Below are 26,652 nucleotides of genomic sequence, written 5' to 3'. Positions count from 1 at the left end.
ACACCTTGTTATCTCAGATTCTGAGGAAGTTTGATAGTGAAAATGCAAAGATATTTCCACCAGTTGGCGAATCTCAAACTAGAGGACATTATCTCCTTATTCGAGAACTCATTGAAAACTGAGATGAAGGAATTTCTTCTATTAGAAGATAGTGAATGACTGGAACTCTTTATTGCAGTGTTAGAGGAAAAAAAGAAAGAAAATTGCTGGAAGTATTTAGAGGAGTAGAAGATAGTATTTTGAAAATAGTATTTTGAGGAACGGACTGCTGAGGCACGAAAGAGGAATCAAAGACCTGGGCCAGATCAGTCATGATCTTATTGAATGGCAGGGCAGGTTCGAGGGGCCACATGGTCTACTCCTCCTCCTCCTCATGTTCTTATTGCAGATTGACACAAACATACAGAAAAATTCAAACTAACAAACTTAAAATCAAATATGGAAACTGTAGAGAAAAAGAAAGTTTACTTTTCAAAATACTCAAATTCAAAGCAAAGCATTGTCATGAGAACATGAGATGTAGCCATGCGGGCCAATTGATCCATTGAGCTAGCTCCATCATTCAACGAGATGATGGCTGATCTGATGATCCTCAACTCCAACCTCCTGCCTTTTCTCCATACCCCTGGATTCCCTTACTCATTGAAAATCTCTCAAACTTTAATATCTGTAATGACCCAGCAAGTAAGGAATTCCACAGATTCACTCCCCTCAAAAAAGTATCCCTCATCTCTGCCTTAAGTGTGTGATCTCTTATTCTGAGTGTATGCCCTCTGGCCCCCAACCCTTCTGAAAAAGGGAAACAACCTCTCCGTATCACCCCTGTCAAGCCCCTCAGAATCTTGTATGGCTCAATAAGGTTGCCTATTTTTTTTTAGACTCTAATTAGTACAAGCTCAATATAGTAGTAATTTCACAGACAGTAATCCAAGGGACCAGGCTAATGAACATAGGGCTGTACTGTTCTTCGGCCCACAGGGTTGTGCCAACCTATTATCCTACTCTAAGATCAAAACTAACCTGCAAACCTTTCATTTTACTATCACCCACGTGCCTATCCAAGAGTCGCTTAAATGTCCCTAATGTATCTGACTCCACTACCATCACTGGCAGGGTATTCCATGCACCCACTACTCTGCGTAAAGAGCCTACATCTGACATCTCCCTCCAATCACTTTAAAATCATGCCCGCTCATGATAGTCATTTCCAATCTGTGAAAAAGTCTCCGGCTACCCACTGAATGCCTCTCATCATCTTGTACACCTCGACCAAGTCACCTCTCTTCCTTCTTCGCTCCAATGAAAAAAGCCCTAGCTCCCTCAACCCTTCCTGATAAGACCTGCCCTCCAGTCCAGGCAGCATCCTGGTAAATCTCCTCTACATCCTCTCTAAAGCTTCCACATCCTTCCTATAATGAGGTGACTAGAACTGAACACAATATTCAAATTCAACCTTCCAAAATGAATCACTTCACACTTTTCTGGGTCAGGTGCCATCTGCCACTTCTTTGCCCAGCTCTGCATCCTGTCAATATCCCGTTGCAACCTACAACAGCCCTTCACACTATCTACAACTCCACCAACCTTCGTGTCATTGGTAAACTTACTAACTCACCCTTCCACTTGCTCATCCAAGTCATTAATAAAGATCACAAACAGCAGGGGTCCCAGAACAAGGCATAGAGCTGGATGAACACAGCAGGCCAAGCAGCATCAGAGGAGCAGGAAGGCTGACGTTTCGGCCTAGACCCTTGTTATCTCAGATTCTCCAGCATCTGCAGTTCCTACTATCTCAGAGGTCCCAGAACATATCCCTGTGGCACACCACTGGTCACCAAGCTCCAGGCTGAATACTTGCCACCTACTACCACCCTCTGTCTTCTATTGGAAAGCCAATTCTATATCCAGACAGCCAAATTTCCCCGAATCCCATGCCTCCTTACTTTCCGAATAAGCCTACCATGGGGAACCTTAATCAAACGCCTTGCTAAAATCCACATACGCCACCTTCAATGTGTTTTGTCACATCCTCAACGAATTCAATAAGGCTTGTGAGGCAATGACCTGCTGACTATTTCTAATCAAAACTGTGCTTTTCCAAATAATCATAAATACTATCTCTCAGAATCCTCTCCAATATTTTGCCCACCACAGAAGACAGACTGACTGGTCTGTAATTACCAGGATCATCCCTATTCCCTTTCCCGAACAAGGAAATAACATTTGCCACCCTCCAATCATCTGGTACTACTCCAGTGGACAGTGAGGACACAAATATCTTCGCCAAAGGCACAGCAATCTCTTCCCTTGCTTCCTATAGTAATCATGGGTATATCCCATGGCGCTTCAAATTTTCATTGTTAAACCTGGAATGAAAAGGAACAAACTGGGTTGGTAACCAGAAAACCATTGTCAGCTGTCATAAAGCCCATCTGGTTCATTTAAGGTGCAAGAGATCCATTATCCTTACCTGGTCCAGCCTACGTGCAACTCCAGACCTACAGCATTGTCACTGGCTTTTAATTGACTTCAAATAATGCAACAAGCCACTCAGTTTAAAAAGGTAATTAAGGATGAGCAACAAATACAGGCCTTTCCAGTGACACATTCGCTCAATGAGTAATTTTAAAAAATGATCAGCTAAATTCAATGTTATTAAATAACTTTAAGAACAAGACTAAATAATTCCAAGACTAAATTACATTTGAATTGCTGCCCTTGTTGTTACTTAGGCAAACTGAGGAGGAAGATGAATCAAAAGATTGCTAAAGAAAGTGCAAACTTGAACCAGTGTGCATGCTCCAGTCATCTAATAGCTCCACTGGCCTGCTCTTTCACAATGACCCTGCGTTTTTCCCCCACTTTCAAATTTTTATCTCATTGCCTTTTGCAACTTAAAGTTGAAATTGCTTCTGCTACCGTCAGGCATAAATCAAGAACATTTTACATCGTGTGAGAAAAGGATTTCCTCATGTCACCTGACTCTTCTGCAGTTCTTGAATCGGTGGTTTGTCAACCATTTAGACACAACTTACAGCAAAGAAATTCAGTGCTGAATGCCCTTAGAAACTTCCAGAAATTTATTTTCCTTAACAACAAGCTTCAATCAAATGCAATCAACTATTCAACTGCATGAATGTTATCAGTTTCTCTCAATGCAGAAATCTGAATTGCAATTGCTTGGTTGCAAATAATTCCTCATAACAGATAAATTACTGGCAGGCTTTCAAAGTAACACAAGCAAGCATGAATTGTGCTTGTTGCAATGGAAAGCTTGTGGTTCACAACTGTCTTAAAAATCAAATTGATTGCTATGACAACCAAATCCAACAGGACTGAATCCAAGTTATAAGCACTGGTCAAATACAAGGTGGTCTCTCACTTCCATTCAGTCAAAATCTTGGCTCCAGGGACACCATTCCACTGAGTTGCATGAATAGTCTACATTGGCTCACTAGACAAAAATAATTATCCACAGACTTTGAAGAATTTACATTTGCTTCAGACAAAGTGCATACCAAAGACATTCCGACCTTGGCAATCTTGTATTTTTGTCTATTGTGTTTGACAATTTTGTTTCACAAGGACCAAGTTTATGCATGTGCTGACTTGTACCAACTCAACATTCGTGTGTAATTAGATCTCCCGAGTAAATATAAACACTGGTTAGAGTCTTCTGTTCCGTAGTGATTTCCTTATTTGTTACAATGGAGACAAAGTAGAAATCAGAATGATTTACTTTCTTGACCTGGCATCTTCAAGTGCACAAATAAGATAAAAATCACTTAAAGCTCCTATCAACAATTTTATTTGCTGTGTTCTAAACAATTACCTTCTTGTGTGGCGATTATTTAAACAGGATTTTCAGTGTGACTGCATGCTCTAGAACCGAATCAAAATGTGGATCTGTTCATTGGCACAGATATCGAATGTCTTAAGTAGAGGCTTAAAGTGTCTGTATTTCCTAATAATGATCAATGACTTCCCTTATGCAATTATTAGCAGATGTAACTGGTTAGTAAATGCCCACAATTAAATACAAGACCATAAAGCAGGAAATTAGAAAAGCCTATTCGTATTTGGTCCAGCAAAGCAACTCCACACAGGCCTGATAGTCTATTTTGTTAGTTGATGTAAGCCACACCAGGCAAAGTTGAATAACCCTTAATTAAAAGAAGGCAATAAGAAAGGCTACCCACTTCAAATCTTTGAGAAGATTTGTAGCTCAGGTTGTGGATGAGGTTGTAGACTTGCTTGCTGAGCCGGTGTGTTGGATAGCAGGGTGACAAAACATCAAGGTAACATCGTCAGTGCACCTCCGGTGAAGCACTGGTGCTCTGTCCCGCTTGCATCCAGGAATTTCCTGGCACGTCTCTGTTTGGATTGTGTATTATGGAAGTGTTGTCCCAGTCGAATCTGTGTTCTTCTTTGTCCGTGTGTATTGAGACCAGAGAGAGAACTGGTCGTGTCTCTTGGTGACTAGTTGCTGTTTGCATATCCTTATTGTCAGTTTTCTTCTGGTTTGGCCTATGTTAGTTTCTCACAGGCCTTGCATGGTATTTGTATATTGTTAGTTTTATTGGTTGTGGGTATGGGATCCTTTACGTTCGTCAGTAGCTGTCGCAGGGTGGTTGTTGGTTTGTGGGCTATCGTGACACCTAGGCGTCTGAGTAGTCTTGTGGTTATCTCCGATATGTCCCTGATGTACGGTAGGGTGACTGGTGACTAGCCATGTTATGTCTTCTTGTTACGGTCTGTCATGGAGGTAACGGCAGATCGTGCACAACAAGATGACATAACATGGCCAGACCCCTGGGTATCATGATTGCCCACAAAACCATCAACCACCCTGCGACAGCTACTGACAAATGTAAAGGATCCCATGCCCACAACCCAATAAAACTTGTGTAATATACAAAATATCACGCAAGGCCTATGAGAAACATTACACAGGCCAAACCGGAAGAAAGCTAACAATAACGATACACAAACACCAACTAGTCACCAAGAGACACGACCAATTCTCTCTGGTCTCAATACACACAGACAAAGGAGGACACAAATTCGACTGGGACAACACACCCATAATCGCACGAGCCAAACAAACAGATGTGCCAAGGAGCTCCTGAAGGCCTGGCATTCCAACTGGAACTCCGCCAAACACATGGAACTGGACCAGAGCCACTGAAAAACAGAACCAGAGGTAATACCAACCATCCCAGCAAACCGAAGCATATAAATAACAAGTGGGACAGAACAACACTTCACTAGAGGCACAATGACGATGTTAGCGACCAGGGTGACGAAACATCTGCAATCAAACACACCAGCTCAATAAGCAAGTCTGCAACCTCAAGGCTAACCACCTTTAGGTGGGGTGTCATCATGTTATGTGGAAAATTGGATCATCTCATTCCATACCAGTGAAGTATATACTGTTCCTATTATATTTATCTACCTACCTGAAGGAGGGAATCGAGACATTACTTTGCACCATACCCAAGGACGTTTTTTAAACAGAAAGCATTTCCACATACAGAATGAAATACGTAAATATGCTAATAGTGTGTCTTAGCACAGTCATAATCAGACTTTTGCAACATGGAAAACAGCCCTTCAGACCATTGTGTCCACAGTGGACATTCAGCATCTCAGTTCTAATCCCATTTTCCAGCAATTGGCAGATAGCCTTGTACGCAATGGCAATTCAAATGATCATTGAAACACTTTACATTTTTAGTAGTTCCCACATCTGCCACCCTTTCAGGCAGCAAATCCCTGATACCCACCATCCGCTGGGCCTCATCTTAAAATTCATGCCCTTGGTTACTGATCCCTCACAAGGAAAAGGTTTCTTCCTGTCTACGTCCCTCAAATTTTGAACATCTCAGAAATCACGTCCCCCCCACCCCCCAGCATTCTCCGCTTCAAGGAAAGACAACACCAACCTCGGTCTATCTTCATAGCTAAAGTCCTCCAGCCCAGGCAACATCCTGATCAAAATCACCCCCACACCCTCTCTAAGGTAATCACATTCTTCCTATAATATGCCAACCAGAACTGCATGCAGTTCTGCCGCTGTGACCCAACTAACATCTTATAAAGCACCATTTTAGCCTTTTTGTCTTCTATTCAAGACTTCTAACAGTTTCTGGCAAGATGGCAGCTGATTAAGATGCTTCTGCCAGAGCTCCTCTGCTCCGCCTGTGTTTTTTTAAAATCCCCCTCTCCCCTCCGCCCTGGAGGTGAATCCTGTAGCAGTTGCAGGCGCAGGGACTGAGGCCCGGAGTAGCACACAGGCAGCGAGGACTGGGCAGAGACTGGTACAGGGGAGGCAGTCCTGGAACTTACCTCGGAGCAGCTGAGTGCAGGTACAGAGCAGTCTGGAGGCTTGGAGTGGAGTGGTGACAGCTGTTGCATGGGATCTGGCGCAGGCCGTCAGACAGGCCACGTGCAGAGGCCCTGTGCTGAGCTGCTGCAACGTAATGTTCATTTGAAATTTTTTACCTGACTAATGTCAATCCTTTAATGAAGTCTTAGTCATTAGAGTTTTTAAAAACTCATGTAATGCAACTACTTTTGTATCCATGATTTGTACCTGGGTACTTGTACCTAAGATGGCACCATAAGGCAGACATTGTAAAAGCTTTTCACTGTTCTTCTACAATGGAGTAGACATGACAATAAAAGGATATTCTATTCTAAAAGACAAGTATCCAATATGCCTTAACCACCTGTCCCATTGCCTTCAAGGACCTGTGAAAATGCACACCATGGGCCATCTAATTTTCTGCTTTCTAGGGTCCAACCAGTCAACACTCAGTCTTTTGCTGGATTAATCCTCCCCTCTCACTCTTCAGGAGGAATTCCTTTTCCCGCCATTCTGCTGATATAACTAGCCTATCTATATCCTCCTTCAGTCCAAAATTTTCCAGTTCACTGTAAGCAGCAGCAGCAATTCTCACGTCATCTGTAAATTTATTGATCAAGCTTCCTCCACTCATGTCTAGCTCATTAATGTACACTGCGAACAGCAAGAGGCCCAGCTTCAACTCCTGCTGTGTGCCACCATATACAGACATCCAGTCACAAAAACAACTTAACCATCACCTTCTAAATTCTGCCACTAAACTAATTTCAGATCCAAACTGAAAATTGCCCTGGATCCCACAAACTTTTAGCTTATTAACCAGTCTCTTGTGATCACGTCAAAAGCCTTATTGAACTCCATGTAGACCACACCCACTGCACTATCCTGATCCAGACATTAGTCTCCACCTCACAGAACTCAAACTTGTCATCAGGTACAATCTGCCCCTTACAAAGCCATGCTGACTATCCTTGAATAACTCTTAGCACTCGAGTGGAGATTAGCGCCATCTCAATTTTCTCCAATAGATTCTCCACCATGAATGCTAGATACACTTGTCTACTGTTCCCTGGATTCTCCGAGTAAGACAGCCACATTAGCAGTCCTCCAATCCTTTAGCACCTGCATTCATTGTCCAGAGAGGATTTGCAAATTCATCTCAGGGTCCTCTGCAATTTCCTCCATTGTCTGGGATTTCTCTCATCTGACCTTCTGGGCTTACCCAATTTTAAGCCTGCTGAAACCATTAATACCTCCTCCAACAATTGTAAATTTGTTCACATATCACAGTATTCTTCCCTACCCTCTATACCAACATCCTGCTTCTCAAATCATGAATACAGATCAAAGAGTACTAATTTAAAACCTCAGCTGCATTTACTACCTCAACTCAGTTTGGCAATTTGGTTCCTCATGGGCCCAACTCTTTGCCCGATTATCCTCCTGTCCCTAATTATACTTAACACATTAGAGAAAGCTTGGATTAAACTGGTATAGATAGTTCAACCAACCTTCTCGGGCAGGTTATGACATACCTCTAGATCAGGTGGAACTTGAAGCAGAAGTGGGGCACTATCACTCTGCCACAAGGCTCCTAGGTAGTGCATCACTCCACAAGATACTACAGCACAGATTCAGCTCACACCAATGGTTTTGTCTTCAGATCCACTGCTATGGATAAACAAGGGGCTAGATACTGCCAAGACTGGGACGGAGAAGGGAAAAAGCAACTTGGAAAATTGCACAATTACAATAGTTGGTTGTCAATTGGAAAGTCATTAAAAAGACCATACTGAGCATATTGCTCCTTTTTTTTTCCCCAGACAGAACAGAATTGTCAAGGCCATCTGCCCATGGGGTCAATTAGGTCAGTTGGTTGGATGGCTGATTTGCGATACAGAATGATGCCAACAATGTGGATTCAATTCCTATCCCTGAAGGTCACCATGAAGGAATCTCCTTCTCAACCTCTTCCTTCCTATGATCTGGTACGATAATGCTGATTTTACTTTTACGTGACTTTAGAATAAGGCAAAGACATGACACACTTAGGGATTTTCAGCCTATTACATTTGCCCAGCTGTCTGAAACAGAATGCACTACATTGATCTAATGACATGGCTAACAGGAATGATTTGTATTGCTTAACTTTCAAATAAAGTACAGACAGACACAGGATCTATAAATCAAAATGCTACACCTTAAGACTACACTTCAATGCAAACATGCAATTGCCAACAGAATTCAGGTTTGGCAGATTTGTGTTAATAAACTGACAGTCAATGATCTACACTTTCACAAGCCAGGAAATCTCTTTTGGGAAAAAAAAAGAGGGAAAGGAATATATACATGCAAAGAGTGTCAAATTTAAAGATGGGAGAAACAGGCTTCAATTCAGCATTCCAGAGAGGCACAGAAAGTACATGACGTGCCAAAATGGTAAAGACAACCCAGAGGAAAATTCATTTTGCGTTTGAGGTAATGGTGCAAATGAGATGGAACAGGCAACAGATACAAAATTCTAAGCCATAGTGCAACATCATTGCATCCAGGTCAAGATTCTAGGCAAAATGCAAAGCATCAAGCAATCATGACACTTCACAGATCACTGACAAAATTGAAAATTCAAAAGCTGAGGCTCACATTGCACTGACAAAAGTTGGAGCTGATTCTATGTTGTAACTTGGTCGAAATAATTAAAAGGGGAAATTATTCGTTTTGAAAAGGTGATTGCTATAGTACACCCTCAAGTTGGTGTGTTTACATTACAAAATATCCCTTTAGTAATGTAGCACGAGATTTAGTCTGTTTGTTTGGAGTAAGGTAGAACTCTGATGTATCCGGTATAAAGCTACCAACTTCTCAAATCCCTAATAAATGACATGAACTTAGATATTTGTGTTGACCAATTCCTTCATGCTGATCTGTTAAAACAAGCACAAGGAGAAGAAAGTGCAATAAAATAGTTACCACGGAATGAGGAGCAGGAGGTATATTAAGACTCCAAAGCATTTACCTTTTTTTTTACCATTGCTAATTTCCGACCAAAAGTCTCATTGCTGAACCAGATTTTGCTGGAAGGAGCATCTTTCAATAGCTTCTTCATTCACTCCTCAGCTCGAACATTGTGTGCCTCAAGTTACTGAATGTACAAGGTGCAAAGAGAAAGCAGGTATCTGGGATTTGATAAATAACAGGACAGACAGCTTATCTTCTTAGTCAACAAGATTTCAGTGTTGCCAAACAGGAACAATACAGAAAAACAGGAATTATGTTTACAACAGGAGAAAGAGGAGGAAGAAACAAAAAGGATCAAAGAGAAAATGAGAGAAATCAAAGTGAACAAATTTTCTATTGCCTAGATCTCAATTTACTCTCAGAAAATGATAGCTCAAGGTTTAAATTGTGCTTTTTGAGCTGGAGAAGTCAATTGAATTGTAGGAATATATCTCTCATGTGAACAGCAAGTACTTATATTATCAAAAATCAGACTTAATTATTTGGACAAAGTATGATGGGAATTAATATTTAAATGCAACAAACTCATGTAACTCACAGGAGGTCAGCGAGCTGCCATTTTTGGAAGACAAAGTGCCACATTTCACAGGGTCTCTACACCTTGCCAAAAGTTGCTGGGTAATTTGCATGTTAACCAGAATGAACGCTATTAAACTCACTTAATTTGGCAGCAAAAATCAGAGCTTATAATTGCATCAATTGCACAAATGGTCTTGAGCAGCAAAGGCCTTGACTAATTGTTGGCCGAGAGGTTAAGGCATAATTTCTGGTGCTCATCAATTGGCCTATGTACTTGACTCTGCAGCGCAAGAGACATTTTTATTTCTCAAGGTTATTTTCCAGAGATATTACAGGAAACAACAAACCCTGCATTCAGGATTAGATGATATCAGAAGCTAGGGTAGTCAAGCCGAAGCACTGTCATCGAATTCAGGAGAACAAAGATTTTCTTTCAGCAGTCATCAAGCATTGAACCAATGCAAACAAAAAAAAAGGTCAATTTCAAAAAGAATATATCATTAACCAGTGACAAGATCACAATGCTAACTATAATAAACTACTTTGTGACTCATACTCCAACCCCATTTCAGTAAATTACAAAAGCCAAGTTCCATACATTTTAATTTTTCTTTAAAAAACACAAAAAGCAGATACTTACCACCCTGTATTTTGTGGAAACCATGTCATCAACCACTAATGATTGTTACATAATGAGTGTTGCAATCTCATCAACAGGAAATTATAATGATTTCAAAGGGTCAACAATAACGATATGAGGTCATGAACAGATGAAATGTTTCTCTCAATTCTATTACAAAAGTAAAGATGTTCTAATATTCTAAAATGACTATCCCTAAAAATTACTGGCACAATTTTGAAGTTTGCAGATGGTACTAAGCCCTTCACAACAGTTAGCATACCAGCAGAAGATTTCAGGAATTTTATACTCGTAAAAACAGCAGACATCTCAAAGCCGATCATTGTTAGGGGTACAGTGATTATGTTCCTAGTCGTAGTAATAGGGATGAGAATCAATCATAATTGAAGAACCATTTCTGTGGATTGAAAGTTGCCAATTTTCATCCCCTCCTGAGGAAAGGGGATGGAGCAAAACCAGGAAGTTCAACTGGCCTACATCTGTTTACAGGGAATTATCCGAGTCAAGAAATAAGGATGGAGTGACTGAAGAGATGGAGATTATTTTGCTGATTTGAAGCAAGCTAGTGAGGCTTGCAAAAGGTAGATCATCCTGCGTGATTTAAATTAAGAGGTGACTGACGTAGTAGACAGAAATGTTTATAGATGTTATTCATCTGGATTTCCAGAAGGCAAATTCTAAAGCTGCTTAAGAAACTGTCAGCTGAATTTGAAGCCTGGTTAGAAAATGGGTGTAGTGGAACAATGGGCAGCATTGTAAACAACATAGGTGGAAGCACAATGTTAATTAGCTATTGATATATTTAGATGATACTGAATTGGTAAACTGGGAAAAATGGTTTAAATGCAAATGAGAGGCAACCAATTTCAGATCTGTAAAGGATGCATAAACAGTGACAAAGCTAGAAACAGTGGAGGCACTGGTACATATAAAATGTGTACAACTGTAATGATCTAACATTTAACTGAAAAAGCTAATGAAATGCTGATCTTCATAGCTAGAAGACCACAAAACAAGGGAGTAGTCATCTTGCTTTAGTTACACAAAGTATTGGTTAGACTTCACTTGGAATACTGTTAGCAGTTCTGAGCATCATGTCTTAAGGAGGATGTCCTGACCTTGCAGTGTGTGGGGTTGATTTACCAAGGCAACACCAGGACTTCAAGGGTTAAGCAACAAGGACAGATTACAAAAACTGAAAATTGATTCCCAGGAATTTAAATGGCTAAGGGTGGATTTGATCATAGTTTAAAGACAAGGGGCACAAGTTGGGTAGCTCAAAAGGAAATTATTTCTGCTGAATGCGGGTTGAGCAGTAGGGTACATAAAAAAATTTCACACCCAATTTGAAAATGAAATCAGGAAATATAACAAAAAAGTGGAAGAAGATTTGAATTTTTAAAACAAGTGCTAACTGGTGTTAGAGCAATCTTTAAATTTAAGCGAAAGATTGCTATTTATGGTTGACAAAAGAAAAAAAAACCACGACAAAGATATGCGTATGGAGTTAGGCCACCGCTCAGCCATTGGAACAGCAAAGAAGAAAATAGCCTACACCTGTCCATGAGTCATCAGGTTTAATGATCAATAGACACTAGTTTCCCATTCCAAAACTGCAGTGTAATGGAATCAGAATAATTTAAACAACATTTGGAATTCTGAAAAACAGCATGTGATTATGGAAGGAAATCTGTCAATTTATCTCGACTGTTTCATATGGGTCTCTAGTAACACAACAATGCAATTAACCCTGAATTTCTCTCCAAAATGGCTCACAGCATATTGTGCCATCAATTTAACCAGGTATGCACTGCAAATCTCTAACATTTTTAAATCAAAGTCCAAAGTCAATTCTCCTGTGGTTTACCATTCATTTTTGTGTGCATATATTTTTCAGTTCAGCATATCATATCCATATAAAGTTATTGCTGATGTTCAGTACCCCACTAAGAACAGTTATGGCAATCAAAGTTGGTATAACAACATCTGCAAATCTTTGAGGGGAGGGGGGAAAAACAAGGTGGGGGAAGAAATTATTTCCTTAAATATCACTGTCATTTGCATTACAATTCATTGGGGAAGCAGACTGGAAATGAAGCCCCACTACTCCACCAGTCATCACAAACCTCATGATGTTTTAAGTATACAAAGTTCCCCAATTTTCAGACACACTATGGACTAGGTTTCTGTACTGAACAAGATTTACTACTTATTGGAAGTAATTACAGTCTGCCTACAGGTAAACAGTTATAAATCAATCAGCAAATATCAGTAATTTAAAAACTAATTCCATTTTAAGCAACCCCCTTCACATACAGGCAAACCAACAGGCATATCAGTCAACAGCAGAGGGGAAGAAACCTGGAAAGACAATTCAGTAGGCTTTGTTCCCAGATTCTGTTGGTCAGATGATCATTTTGACTACTCTTGCTGGTCTGCATGTTACTCCAGTCAGCTTTCTGCAGATGCTGCGATTGGTTGGAAAGACAAGATGGCCAATTTGACTGGTCAGTTAAAAACTTCAGCTTACAAACGTTGCAGGAAAGAAACTGGTTTTCTTCAAGGTTACAGTAGGATTTTAACAATATAGAGAACAGAGACTGCTCCCAGGCTGGGCAGGGACTGAACACAAGTTCTCTCTCTCTGTCTCTCTCATTCTAATTTGTTCCCAGCATCAAGCCGCTCAATTATCCAAGAACCAGCTTCTCTATCATTGTCAGGCAAAAGGTATGTCCATCAATCACTGATCACCACTCCATGCAATCAACTTCTCACTGCTAACAACAGCAGTGTTCACACTGGTTCAAAATCATCTGCAACTCAAACTCCAATTGTTGTTTGTTCAAATAGTTATTTGCATGATGGTTTCAGTAGAGATCAGATCACCAGTTTTTCCAAACTGCAGAATCCTTCCCAAGATACTGACTTTAAAAAAAAAAAACAGCTCTCATTTCAGAAGTTTCTTAAAAAGAAAAAAAAAGACAGTCCCTACACAGGCACAACTCACCTCAGTTTGCTTTAGTCTTAAGGAGCTATGAAGGTTCTAGACCAACACAGTGGTCTATTCACTGAAATGCCAAATGATCTGCATTACAGAATGGATTTGTGATGACAATCCAACACAACCGCACCAACATATGGACTTTCCATAAAGAATGCAAGAACAAAAAGATCATTAGGAAGAAAAGCAATACTCAGACTGTCACTGTGCACCTTCCAGCAACATGGTTGAAGAACACTGTTGGTAGAGGTTTGTAAGGATGATTATAAAGGGAACTGAAAAGTACAGCGTTTCTGGCTTTGCTGAGTTTAAGTTACAAGCAACTGTTGAAAGATTGTCTGCAGTTTGCATTCCCTACATTTTTGGTGCACTCGCCACAAGGGATTGCTGACATTCCTTCAGCTCTTCCTCTCCCTAAAACTACACTACTTAGTTGCTATAGGGATATTTTTACAGTCATATCTAATAATATTGACATTACTGACCACAGTCCAGCTTTTCTACCAGAAAAGCAGGTTCCTTTTAAAAAGGCTTTCAGACACTTAGTCAAGTTGTTACACTGCTGTTCATGAAAATCCACGTTACAATCTTGGAGGGATTGCTGATCACTAAAGATTTTTGGTAACAAATTAATCTGAAAAACATTGAAATAAATCATGTACTTAGAATTACACTTATTTTCTTACATCAGCTAGACATGAAATGCAATACTCTATGATACAGTAAGTGACTTTTCCAGACAATTAAATTTTGAATGCAAACTATTCTGCTTCAGGCTTAGTATGAAACATTTAAAAATAAATTGAAATTCAACTTTGTGATTAGCACAGAAGAATCAGTGACTCAAAAACATACATACTAATACGATGTCCTCCTCTCAAACCCATGTCCAAAATGTTTGTTAATTAATTCAAAAAATCTGCCATCCTGTTATTCAGATCTCTTATTTCATCCATCAGCCATGATCAAAAATTTATCCCAAAACCATTCTGGAACAAGTCAGCATATCTCAAGTTATAAGATAGGTCACAAGCGTATGAATTTTTCCTCCAAAATGAGGAGTCAGTTAGGGAAATAAAGCCCTGTTGACTTTAAATGCAGTTAACTTCATTTACACAGTACTCTTACTATCTACTGGGCTTGGTATTAACTTACTGGGGCCAATGATGGGCAAGGAAGCTACCCCTTGCAAATAACTTCAGCAATGTCAAAAACACTAGGTAGCCAAGCACACAAAACACCAATTGTTTCCAAGACAGTGTACCAACAATCTTTCATCACAATGACAATCCCATACTGCAACAATCTTTCAAAAGGAAATAGGTCACAGTCCATCACTAAACCAAATATCTTTTAAAATGTGCAAATTTAGGAAAGGGTGCTACTGTCCAATGGTAAATGCCTGAAAAGGGGTAAAATAAAAAAAAAGTGTTTACCATCAATTGTAAAAAGCACCAATAAATGTCAATGCATATTTTAGTCTTTGCAAGAGTTGCTAATTAACTGTCTGGCACAATAAATCTTGGAGTTAATCACTATCTCACCACGTGAAGGAACACTGAAACACACCAAACTCAACACCTTAACCTCTTGCCCCATTCCCACAAAATCTCAAATTACTTTACCACTTGTTGATTGATAGGTGGCAATGGAACCACAAGGTGACAAAAACCAGAAGAACTGCAAATGCTGTAAATCAGGAACAAAAACAGAAGTTGCTGGAAAAGCTCAGGTCCACAGCATCTGTGAAGAAAAAGCAGAAAGTTAATGTTTTCAGGTCTAGTGACCCTTCCTCAGAACTGGGGAAGGGTCACCAGACCCGAAATGTTAACGCTCCGCTTTTTCTTCACAGATGTTGCCAGACCTGCTGAGCTTTTCCCAAGCTACTTATGATAAGGTAATAGATGTGGCAATATCACTAAGAGGAAACATGATGTGGAGCATGTGACCAGCAACCATTCCGCACACAGTGGACTGCAGTGCTTTCTTGTAACAATAGATGCTGAGCCTTTGTGGCATGCATCTGCCTGCTCAGTAATCCACATCCAAATAAATAGAACCTATATTTGGTTAGCAGTTCAAGTACAAAATTCGCAACTTTAAGCAAGCAAACCACAAGAAAGAAGGTTATCCTGATTGCCACTCTAGGTCACCTTACCTATAAGACCCTTAATGCCTGCTAGGTGGCAGTTGATAACTCAATGCCACACAACTGATTGTACTACAACTGGAATTTTCAGTTTATTTTTCATGCTGACTACAAGTGTCCATGCAGATGACACAACTGCATCCAAAAAAATGTCTATAGCCATTTTTGAAGGATTACTGGTAGGTAGTTATGTCTCTGCATGGAAATTATGGCAGAAATGGCAGGGTGGGCATAGTTTTCTACTAACACAGGAGGACATCCCTCCATTGCACTTCTTCCTTTATAGCCCACCCTCAAAAAAAAATGCACTCAAGTAATGCCATTCTTTCTCCTTTGCAGGATTGAGGTTGGCTACTCTCCAATTACAATGCATTCTGCAGAGGAAAAAAGTCAACTACATTGGACAAAGTAACCTTTGATGACAGTTACAAAAGTTGTAAAAAGAAAAGGAACACCATAATTGGGGTCAATTATGTCACTCTAAAGAACAACAGTTGCTTTTTTGGAGAAGACTGTGGTGGACAAAGTAATTGGCAAGATTCAAATGACTTGGTCAGGAAGTGGAAGTATTGACAGATTTAAAATGCCGAGAATTTTGAAAGAGGTTTAAGTGTGGGTAAGGGACAGTGCACAAAAAGACATGTAGAGGTAAGAGCAAAGAGAACATAATGCAATGACTATAAATAACAAAAAGAACATTGTAAATCATTGAAAGTGAGTGGCATGGCAAATGTTTCAAAGCCTACCAGATAATGCTCCAAAAAGACTAATTTTTTCATATGTTTAAGACAGCAACTTCTAATGAAACATTGGACGTTGATAGATATTGCTCTAGCTTCATGCTGAGCATTACCTGAAGACGACCAGAAGAGGGCCAATCATCAAGTGCTGATCCATTTAAACAAAGGGTCAAAATAGCAAACAAAATGGCAAAGCATTGCTCTGAACTTCCACTGGAAAATGCACTAGTCTACAGTTAAGAATTCTTATCTAATGATTCTGTATTAGGAATAAGCTTAACTCCTTTTAGGAGACAGTTAAGTTTGCCAGCAGCTAAAGAAAGGAACAGCTACTTCCTGTTTTCAAAAGTGCCTTTGAAAAACCATTGTAAGGGTGACTGGACATTTATCAAACTTGGAAATTCACTTAATATTTCCAGCAAACTTTTGATCAGTCAGTATTGTTTAAACAACTGCAGTATGTGTTATGGACCAGACCGACCCCCTCAAAATATGTTGTTAAAATAGCCTAGAAACCACCTTTTTAAAAGTCAGAAAAAGCTGAGTGCCAGGTGTTGCATTCCATATGCAATTGGATTGGTCAAGCTACCAGTCTGGAAGCAAAACACGTTTTATTCATACACTTGTTAAAATAAAAGAAAAAATTGGAACAGCTTATCTCTATTGGGAAAAAAAAACTTAACAGTGAATAATGGATTAATTATTCAACCGTAACTGTTCTAATATAGTAACATTCCATAAACCACATGCTTGGCAAAGGCAAATTCAGTAATATGGATTGGCTCACTTGCAATTCTAATAGCAGGAAGAGAACCCCAGCTTTAAGTTATGACAGAGAAATCAGAGCTTTCACATCCAGCTTCAAGACTCCAGCAACTGCTGAAAACTAAAACTACAAATCCTGATTCTGTGTGAGCTTGACCCTAACCATTCAGGCTGCTTCTGTTGTTCCAACTTAAAAAGTTATTGGCTTTGGAGCAGACTGCTCAGAATCTGTCACAACTTTTCATATGTTAAAAACAAACCCAGGACAAAATGCATGTTTCAAAGCCGTAGTATCGTCACACATCATTCTGAACAGATGATTTGTTCCCAAAATGAAGCTCTACCTGTTTAAATCTGTTTTAAGCAGAACTTAGAGTTTGTACTGCGAGTCCTGAATTAGTGAAGCATATATCAAACTAGACCCCAAAAACTACTTCAAGAAAGATGCGCAAATGGTATTTGTCTCTAAGCTGTTAAATCAAGATACCAAGGAACAAGAGAACAACAATGCAAACAAAAATGTAGCATTTGAAACTGACAGTTAAAGTTTCTGCCAGAAAGAGAATTTGTATGATATCAAAATTAAAATCATCTCTTATTGCAAGTAAAAAAAAAAGAGGGTGATGATAGTTTGGAACAATCAAAAGCTAGAGTAGTCAACTTTTCAAAAAAAAGTTTGTATTTTTCTTAATCATCTTGATAAAAGAACATGAAGGAAGAGCCGTCAGAGGCTCATCACATTTACTGTCAGCCAATATAAACATGATTTATTTGAATGGGTCTTTAACTCCACTTTCTTTCTACTAAAGTCAACCCTCAATAAACCTGGACTTCTTTGTCAATCGAAAGTGTCAAACTCAGCCTTGCATCTACTCAAATGAGTCAGCCCACACTGCTCACAAGGAAGTGAATTCAAAACACCAATGGCCCTTAGGAAATAAATTCTTCTTAAACTGTCTAAAGTAGGAGTACTGTTATTTTGAAGATATACACCCTAGTTCTTGATTCCCCCAGAAGGGAAAGCATTTCAGCATTTATCATGTCAAGGCTTTTAAGATTTAAGGTACTTCAGTAATATTATCCTCATGTTTTTTCTAAACTCCCGTGACTAAGGCTCAAACTACTCAACCTTTTATTACATAATAATTTCCTTATTCCAAAAGGAAGCTCTGAACTGCTTACAATGCAAGTAATTCCCACCTTAAATCACCAAAATGACATATAATGTGTCCAGATGTGGTCTCACCAGTGCCCTGTGCACAGTCGTAACAAGAGACTTTTCTAATTTTACATTCTAACCTCTTGCAATCGAGGTCACCATTTCATTTGCCTAATTACTTGCTTTGCCTATATTCTGACCTTTTGTGCTTCACATACAAAGGGCACCCAAGTCCTCTATAGCCTCTATTTAAATAAATATTCTGCTTTTCTATTCTGTCAAAAAAGTGGACAACTTCATATTTCCCACAGTCTGCCAAATATTTGCCCACTCATTTTACCTATCCTTTGTAGATGCTTTGCATCCCACACTTGGTTTTCCTGCCCATTATCGTATCAGTAAAATTTGAATAAAACAGTCGATCCTTTTATTCTAGTCATTAATATTGATCTTAAATAGTTGAGGCCTCAGCACTTAGCACTGTGACACTCCACTAGTTGGTTTTCAATTCAAGTGATCCATTTAGCCAACCCCTTTTTCCGTTAGTCAGTTCCCAATGTAGAATATACTTGTTTACTGTATTGTATCAAATATTATTTGTGTATAGACTCTTTATATTGCCAACTTAAAGACCTTTAGGAAATGCAAGTTCATTGCGAGTGTGATCTTTTGCTTCCATAAATGGAGAGCTTGGACGCAGAAGGGGCACTTATTTGGGCAGGATGGTACAGTACCCACATTTTTGTCATTTTCCCAACTCCATCAGAATAAAGCACCTGGGACAGGAGTGTTCATGGTTGACCTTCCCATCCCACCAGAATAATGACCACTCAAGGATGGCAACCTCTTTATCACTGGGCAGGACTTCCATCCTCGAGGTCTGCTTTCCAACTGAAGGCCCACTATTGGCCTTGCCAGTGTCTGACTGGCATTAGATTCAATGGGCCTTCCCTGAAAAAGACAGCATAGCTCTCACTGGCTGAACAAGATTCCATCTACATTTACTAGTTCCCCCTTAGCCACCTACTTATTACATCCTCAAAAAACCAAAAAAAAAAAATTTGACAAAAGAAACAACATGCTAACTGTGCTTGATTGTACAGGGATTATCTAAATGTCCTGACCTGCCACTACCTTGAAACAATAAATGCTCTCTGGTCAGATATCAGGCTCACTAGGGTACAGTTTCCCGCTTGCCATCTCCTCCTGTCTTGAATTGAGTTGCCACATTTGCAGTTTTCCAATCCACTCTGATCTTTCCACAACTTAGGGAATCTTGCAAGATTATATTCAAATGCGTCTAGTAACCCTGCAGCCACTTCTAAGACTCTAGACTGCAGGCCATCAGGTTTTTCAGCCTTAAGTACGATTGGAATTTCCACTACATTTTCCCCATTGTATTTAAGTTCACCAACCCCTCCCCCCTCCTTTTAATACTAACCTTAGGACGATTTTTGTATCCTCTGCCATGAACACTGATACAAAACACTTGTTCAAATCTTCCGTCCTGTCTTTGTTTCCTACAATCTCCAATCTCACCCTCCAAAGCCATTTACCTGTTTGTATATTTATATCAGTTATTCCTGTCCAGCTTTAAATATTTTCCTACCTTTCTCCTCATGCTCCAATTCCTCCCCCTCATTATGTTTCAAATACTTTCTCAAACTTTTGGCCTACTATTAAATCATCACAGCACTGCACACCTTTTATTCCAGTTTGAGCCAATCCTTATCTGTCTTAGTTAGCTAATGATTGTAAGGATGCACAATGTGGTTCATTTATGCTTGCTAGAATATTGCATGCCTTTATATGGTGGGACCCATCCTCTGCAAGGAAGGGGAAAACAGATCAAGATTTTTCATTTAATTCCAAAATTGGCCCAAGTAACTGTTCTCTATGGCAACACGTATAACCAAGCTTAACTAACCAATCAGCACCCTCCTCACATAGTATAAAGTTTTGCTGGCATTCTTGCACCTCTCCTTTGAGTGCAAGATAAAGCCGTCGGCAGCATGGGTGTTTTTTGTTTGTTTTCCCGCCTCCCCTCAGAAATACTTAAATTCTGTATTATCAAAGAGACTAATAGCAAATTCTCTTGAGCAACTTTCTTTTTAATCTCTTTTTGTGACCCATATATTGCACTGCACCCACAATTTCTCCAATGCTGCTACATAGCTACTCATTTCAGGCTCATGGGAATCTCCACTTCAGAGCTGGAGTTTCTATCATGATTATAGAGAAAGTGTACCCAGAGTGTTCAAAACACATCTCAGTGGGCCTATCTGTGGAATGGACAAAACTGCTGTTCATAGAATATTTTGATTATATTACAGTATTGCAGAACAAATGACAAAGTAGAGATGATTGAAAAATAAGTGGAACACTATTGTAGCTGTCTTGATTTTATTTTTGAAATATGATTAATAACTTCCTTCATTATACCAATTGCTTTCCACAGTCTATCAAAGATTTTAACTGCAATGTCCTCCATGTACTAATAACCCTTAATTGACAGAAACCATACAAGTATTCCATCCAAAACATCATCCTACACGGTGAAACCCATTTAAAGACTCTTCCCCAACCATCAATACAAAATTCAACAGCACACTAATCCAAAGAATGCCTGAAGTTTTAAATAGGTCACTCATCTTTTCCAAAGCATATTCAAGATCAAGAGAGAGCTTGAAACCACAGTATTGGTAAGCATTTCACAGCATTAAAAGAGGTATTGTTGGCATGGGCCTTTTATTTAAAAAAGATAACACTACCAAATGTTAAAATGACTACAATTTTTTGTTTTAAAAAACATACATTCACCATGGAGGCGATGAACCCAAAAAAGGTACATAATTCAAATTCTACAGCCAAATATTCTGCACTCCAACATTGGACATGTGGGCAAAAATACCAATAGCTGAATTTCTTCATGCTGCATTCATAGCTTGCCATATAAAATATGTTAACATACCATTATAGCTACATTAAAAGCAGGATTTTACCCCCCCAATTGTGTTTCTTCTGACAGTCATTTTCAGTGGGAAGTTGCTATAGTCACCAAGTGCAAGACCTAGGAGTGGGTACATTTTTCATGCTGTCCAGATTTGCATATTTTTCCACATACTAAACCAAGAACAGCTTTGTTTTGAAGTTTCTTTTCCTCGAATGCATCACAGATCATCTGTCATGTGAACTAAGAATGTACAGATCTGAAATACCGATTACTATAATCACACTCTCTCTCAGGTTTGCTTACTGAAAAAAAAAGGAGCCACGACTCATGGCTTTGTTAGAACAAAGGAAGGAATCATTGCTAATCTCTCTGTAATGCTGGCTATTACCTCCAAATATTGCACAAGCTTTGAAACACATTGCTTGCTTCATACTGATTCTGCAAAAACTAATTATTTGAATGAGTGGACAGATGATTGCTGTTTAAAAAGTTTGTAAAGAAAGTAACTGTTTTTAAAAAAAGGTGACATACCATACCTACTCTTAATGTGTCCAATAAAATATGGAGTGAAAAATCAACTCTGGGCTTACCCAACATTTATTAAAACCACAAGAAAGAAAGATTAAACACTAAGTCATTTCACAATTATAAGCTGAAGAAACTGTAGAGAAACAGCTGGTGCAACATTCCATTGTCGTATAACGCAAAATTTTGATTGAACGAAGTGCTTTTCTGCCAATGAATTTTTGTGGATTTGCAGCAGAATGCTAAAAAACCTTTCAGTGCAGCATTTATTTTTTAGACAAGAATGTAACTTCAACATTTTAAGTTTTTACCTTCATAATAGAAGTCAGTCAAATTCAAATTTGATTTTAATTAACACATGATAAATTAGGTGTGATATTTGAATGAGTTTGATCATTTATAATGTGAAACATCTGCAACATTAGAGCTATTAATAGAGCACCAATAAAAATTCCTTGTTAAAAGGAACATTGAGTGTTATACAGTTTTTGCATCTAAAACCAGTTTGAGTTATATCACAAATGAATGGGGTCATTATTTCAGATTGGGAGAAATTGTCCTAACAATGCTGCCCTGAATCACCACCTATATATTTTAAAGAAAACAAAACAACCAAAAAAGATTATTTTTTTTTTGGTTTTATGTCCCCAGTACCAGAATGAAACTAAAGTTGAGAAATCCAAAAGAGCTGCCAATTGTATGAATATCAGTAATAGCGACATCTATTTAGATCAAGGTTCAGGGTTATCTAAAGCAGAGAACAAAGAATTCTGCCTCAAAAGAAACATAGCGAGCCTTACAGGTTCCATTAACCGACCAAGGTTACTGATCAATCATTATTACCTTGGAGTACTACAGACCTGCCTGGATCCAGTATCAGGTTTTGACTCTGCATACCAGGCATCTACTGACAACCTCATCACTCTAGGACTGTAATCACGCCAAAACAGATGCTATTTATGTATCTTCTTTAACCCTATCCAGGAGAAAGTCACCAAGTTCTCAGAGAACAGATAAATATGTTTGAAGCTGGTCTCAGTGGTCAGTAAATTCCAGAAATAAACGTAAGAAGGGAGAGTGCCATAAACCACCTTCACAAGGCATGAATACATTAATGCTATCCTCATATCTACAGTTGATGCACTGCATAATTCAATAAATTATGCAAACATAGCATGTTTATGTGATCAAAAAAATTCAAATTAAACCCCATCCTGTATGTTTCCTTTCTACAGGAAAGTGCCTTCATTGTGAAATTAGGAGCAGTAACAATAAGGGAATGTTGCCATAACTTCCATCCTATTCAAGAAAGGATATTTTTGCTCTCTTCTGGAGATTCTTCTAGTGAAAATTGTTGATTCTTTCTTAAAATATTTATTCACATTGAGTAAACAAGCTGTTCTTATTTTAAAAGATGAAATATATATCTAGATATATTTTGATAATTTACAAGTTCATTTTACTGTCCAAAGGCATTGTAGTAACAATTCTATCAGACAGCTGAAGTCCGAATATCTCTACTGTAAAACTTTTCAATGAATGAGGATTGGTGGCACAACATCTACACAGACGAAGCTTTTATTTCAGAAGTGTTGAATCAATTTAACCCTTTGCACTCCCAGAACAGAATGGACAGCTGGACATCAACAGCACACACAGAAAAACCCAGTTTCCCATTAAGCCTTCAAAATATCTTGTTTATATCAATCAGTTCACAGTTAATCCTAGTTTCACCCACAAATCGATTCTATAAACCATGACTAATACAGGTCTTAGAATCCAGAGCACCAATATTATCATTGCAAATCAGACTGGTCTAGAAATGTTAAATCTTTCCAATTCCTTGATTATACTACAAAAATAGGAACTACATTGAGATTCATAAAATACATTCAAATTGACCAATGTATTATATTCAACATGCTCAAGAAGTAAAACGTGGGGTGGTGCTGAATAACAAAATAAAAATCCTCCAAGGATCCACTTAACATAGCTTCAGACTGCCAAAAGAGTTTGATCTAGGTTTGAATTCTGGTCACAAGGATAAAGGATAACGTCTTACACAGTGTCCCAAAAGAAAACAGTGTTTTCTATTCAATACTTCACTGCAAATAATTTACCTGAACACGTTTATCTAAACCGTGTATCTTACCTCATCGAAGTTATTGTCATCTTTCTTCAAGGCTTAAACAAAAAGAGAAATAGAAACATAAGGTAAATTAATGCCTAGCTTGCGAGTAACTTCCCAATAATCCAAGTACCTACACTCACTTTATACCCATTACCCACATGGGCAAAGCAGAGCTTTTAGAAAACCTCCATTCGGACTTTTTTTAAAAAAAGGAATTCTTCTACGCACAAGTGTCTTTATAATAACGCAAGCTATTTTATTAGCGGTACTGCAGATTAGAGTATGCACAAAAGGTTCTGAATATTTGGAGGTTTCTTCTATATTAGAATACATCAGCAGCTTGCTTTATAAAACTAACACCGCACAGAAGCGAACACTGTGATAACTGCGCCAGCTAGCTTTACCACGGTGAAAGTGTTCATCTTTAAGGGAGAGGAAAAAAAAACTAACAGTCAATGGACATTTTTTTAAACCTAAAGAATGAACACACTTTCCAGAAAGCGAAACTAAAGGCTACATTTCACCAAGTGGTTAAAAGATCAAAAGCTTCAGTAATTAATACACTCACCCAAACGACTAAAACTTTCAGACAAAGTTCTTCTCAACTTTTTCATTCTGCCGATTTTCTCAGTCGACTGCTCTGAAATCATATCACACATCTCCGGCAGAATGGTCCAATCTGGTGCCTCTCTCTCGGTAAATGTCTGAATGGGGAGTCGAAAATCAAAATATGGGTTCCCCCTTCCCCCTTTAAAACAAATAGCAGCAAGTGAGAGACGAAACAGTGGGCTTAAGTTTGAAGGCTTCCCTCCATCCTCCTGTCAAACGCAGGAAGTGTGTTCACAGCCTCTCGGCGTTTTTCTTTCCCTACAAGTTCGAGATTTTCCCTCTCTCTCTCGACAATTCTTGGCACGCCACTAAGACAAAGTAATTCACCAAGATAAGCGGCGCTGGAATCAATTCTTCTGTATTTCGAAGAAGGCGGGAGGGGAGGGGAGAGGGAGAGGGAGAGAAAGAAAGAGCGAAGAGGAAGGTTTGCGCTTTGAGTGATAACCACTGTCAGCTCTGAACCAACAGTGAACAGGCAGTTCACCCTCTCACAGCCTCACTAAGCTGGGCTGTCATTTTCTCCACAAGTCAGAGGCACTCCGGTACACCAAAACCCATCCCCTTTCTCCCGATTGGCTCTCTTCCACAGCCCTTCTCCCAATCTATGGACCGACAGCACGTCAATCATTCTGCAGCCCGCCCCCCCCGAAGATGCAGGCTCCAAGAGTTGGTTGCCACCCAGATATTTCTCTCAATTTTTTTGTTGTTGAACTGTTTGGTACAGTGGAGAAACATTGTTCAGCTGAAAACGATAGGGGTTACTACCTAATTAAATGGGAAACGATTTATTTAAAATAGATGTGGAGTGTTTATATTTTATTTAAAAATTGTGTTCATAATAAACTGTGTAGAAAACCTCCCAGACCCAAGCACTCGGTTGTAAATCATCTCCCATTTATTTGTTTTAGATTGGGGAATGGCCCAATCTCATTAACTTGATGACATCACGGCTATCGACATTGGTGCTTGAATAAAAATTACAGCTCTCAGAAAGTAGCCTGCAGCCAGCCTGGTAACGACATAGTAACAACATCCTTAAGATAGGACAGATTTAAATTGTCTGCTTACCTAATGATGCTGATGCTCCCCGTAACTGTATAAACACAAGTAGCAAGAAAACACGCTCCTGCACTTTTTCTTCTTGCTCATACTCACTCTATTAGTTTTCTTTCAAGTTGGTCCGCCCTCCGCCTTGGGCATTTCATCTGATGTTTCAAAACAAATCAAACGATTCCAAACTTAAGTTTATTCGCTTTAACACAGAAGCTACATTAGGTCACATTTTCACTGATAAGGTGGCAGTTAATGTTTCTTTGTTCAATTAGAAGGGGGATGTTGGGGAAAGCATATCTCCACATACTGACTGCGATATTTTCTTTCATCTGACTTTTAATTAGTAACTTCCGTGTCTGATTTATTCGTCTTAGAAAGAGATACACTGATAATATTCAAAGTTGGCGAACTTCAAACTGTTTTTCTAAGTGTATACCGAAGAAAACGTAACGAGGATGTTTACTAATTGTACTCTGTCATTCTGGGCCCTCACCCCCCCCCCCCCGCATCACAGAACTGATGGGAGAGTAGACTAGGGGAAAGTTCACAAGGGCAACATTTCCTCCAGGCTGCAAATTACTTCATCATCAACATCGTAATTCAATCATAAAGTGGTTAAGTAGGCCACGGAGCATCAAAGCTTTTCAGTTGACATGGATAAGGTTTTCGATCTGTAAGTGTCTATGAGGCCAGGATTCTGCACATTTTTTTTTATATCCTGGGGAATCTCGTCATCCTTTGTTATCTGATTCTTCATTCCTGATTAAATGCTAATAAGGTTTTCTTTAATTATACAAACAAAGGCTTATTATCAAATCTGCAATAAATAGGGTGTACTAGTAGTTATTTATCAAGGCATTAATTGAATTTTAAAAATTCACAATGTTTTCATTATAGAGGGAACCTTTCTGAATTTTTTTGGGCTGTTATCAACATGTACTTCCAGCCAAGTATGAGTGTTTGCATCAGGCATGCTTCAGTTCAAAATTTTCCCAACAATTATACTATTAAAGCATTATG

General features: G+C 39.0%; 1 protein-coding gene across 1 annotated transcript in view; it reads right to left on the bottom strand.

Annotated features, from left to right (window-relative positions):
• cdk14 (cyclin-dependent kinase 14) overlaps positions 1-25,222 on the bottom strand; it is a 365,296-nt gene extending 340,074 nt beyond the window's left edge. Inside the window, 2 exon segments of the mRNA XM_048607904.1 lie at positions 23,992-24,023; positions 24,539-25,222. Of these exon segments, the coding sequence (XP_048463861.1) occupies positions 23,992-24,023; positions 24,539-24,629 (123 nt within the window). The 5' untranslated portion in view covers positions 24,630-25,222.
• Between the last annotated feature and the right edge of the window lie 1,430 nt (positions 25,223-26,652).

This window comes from Rhincodon typus, chromosome 2 (genome assembly GCF_021869965.1).
Source record: "Rhincodon typus isolate 14 chromosome 2, sRhiTyp1.1, whole genome shotgun sequence".
Classification (NCBI taxonomy): Eukaryota; Metazoa; Chordata; class Chondrichthyes; order Orectolobiformes; family Rhincodontidae; genus Rhincodon; species Rhincodon typus.
Note: the sequence above shows the minus strand (reverse complement) of the source record. Positions and strands in the feature narration are given on the sequence as shown.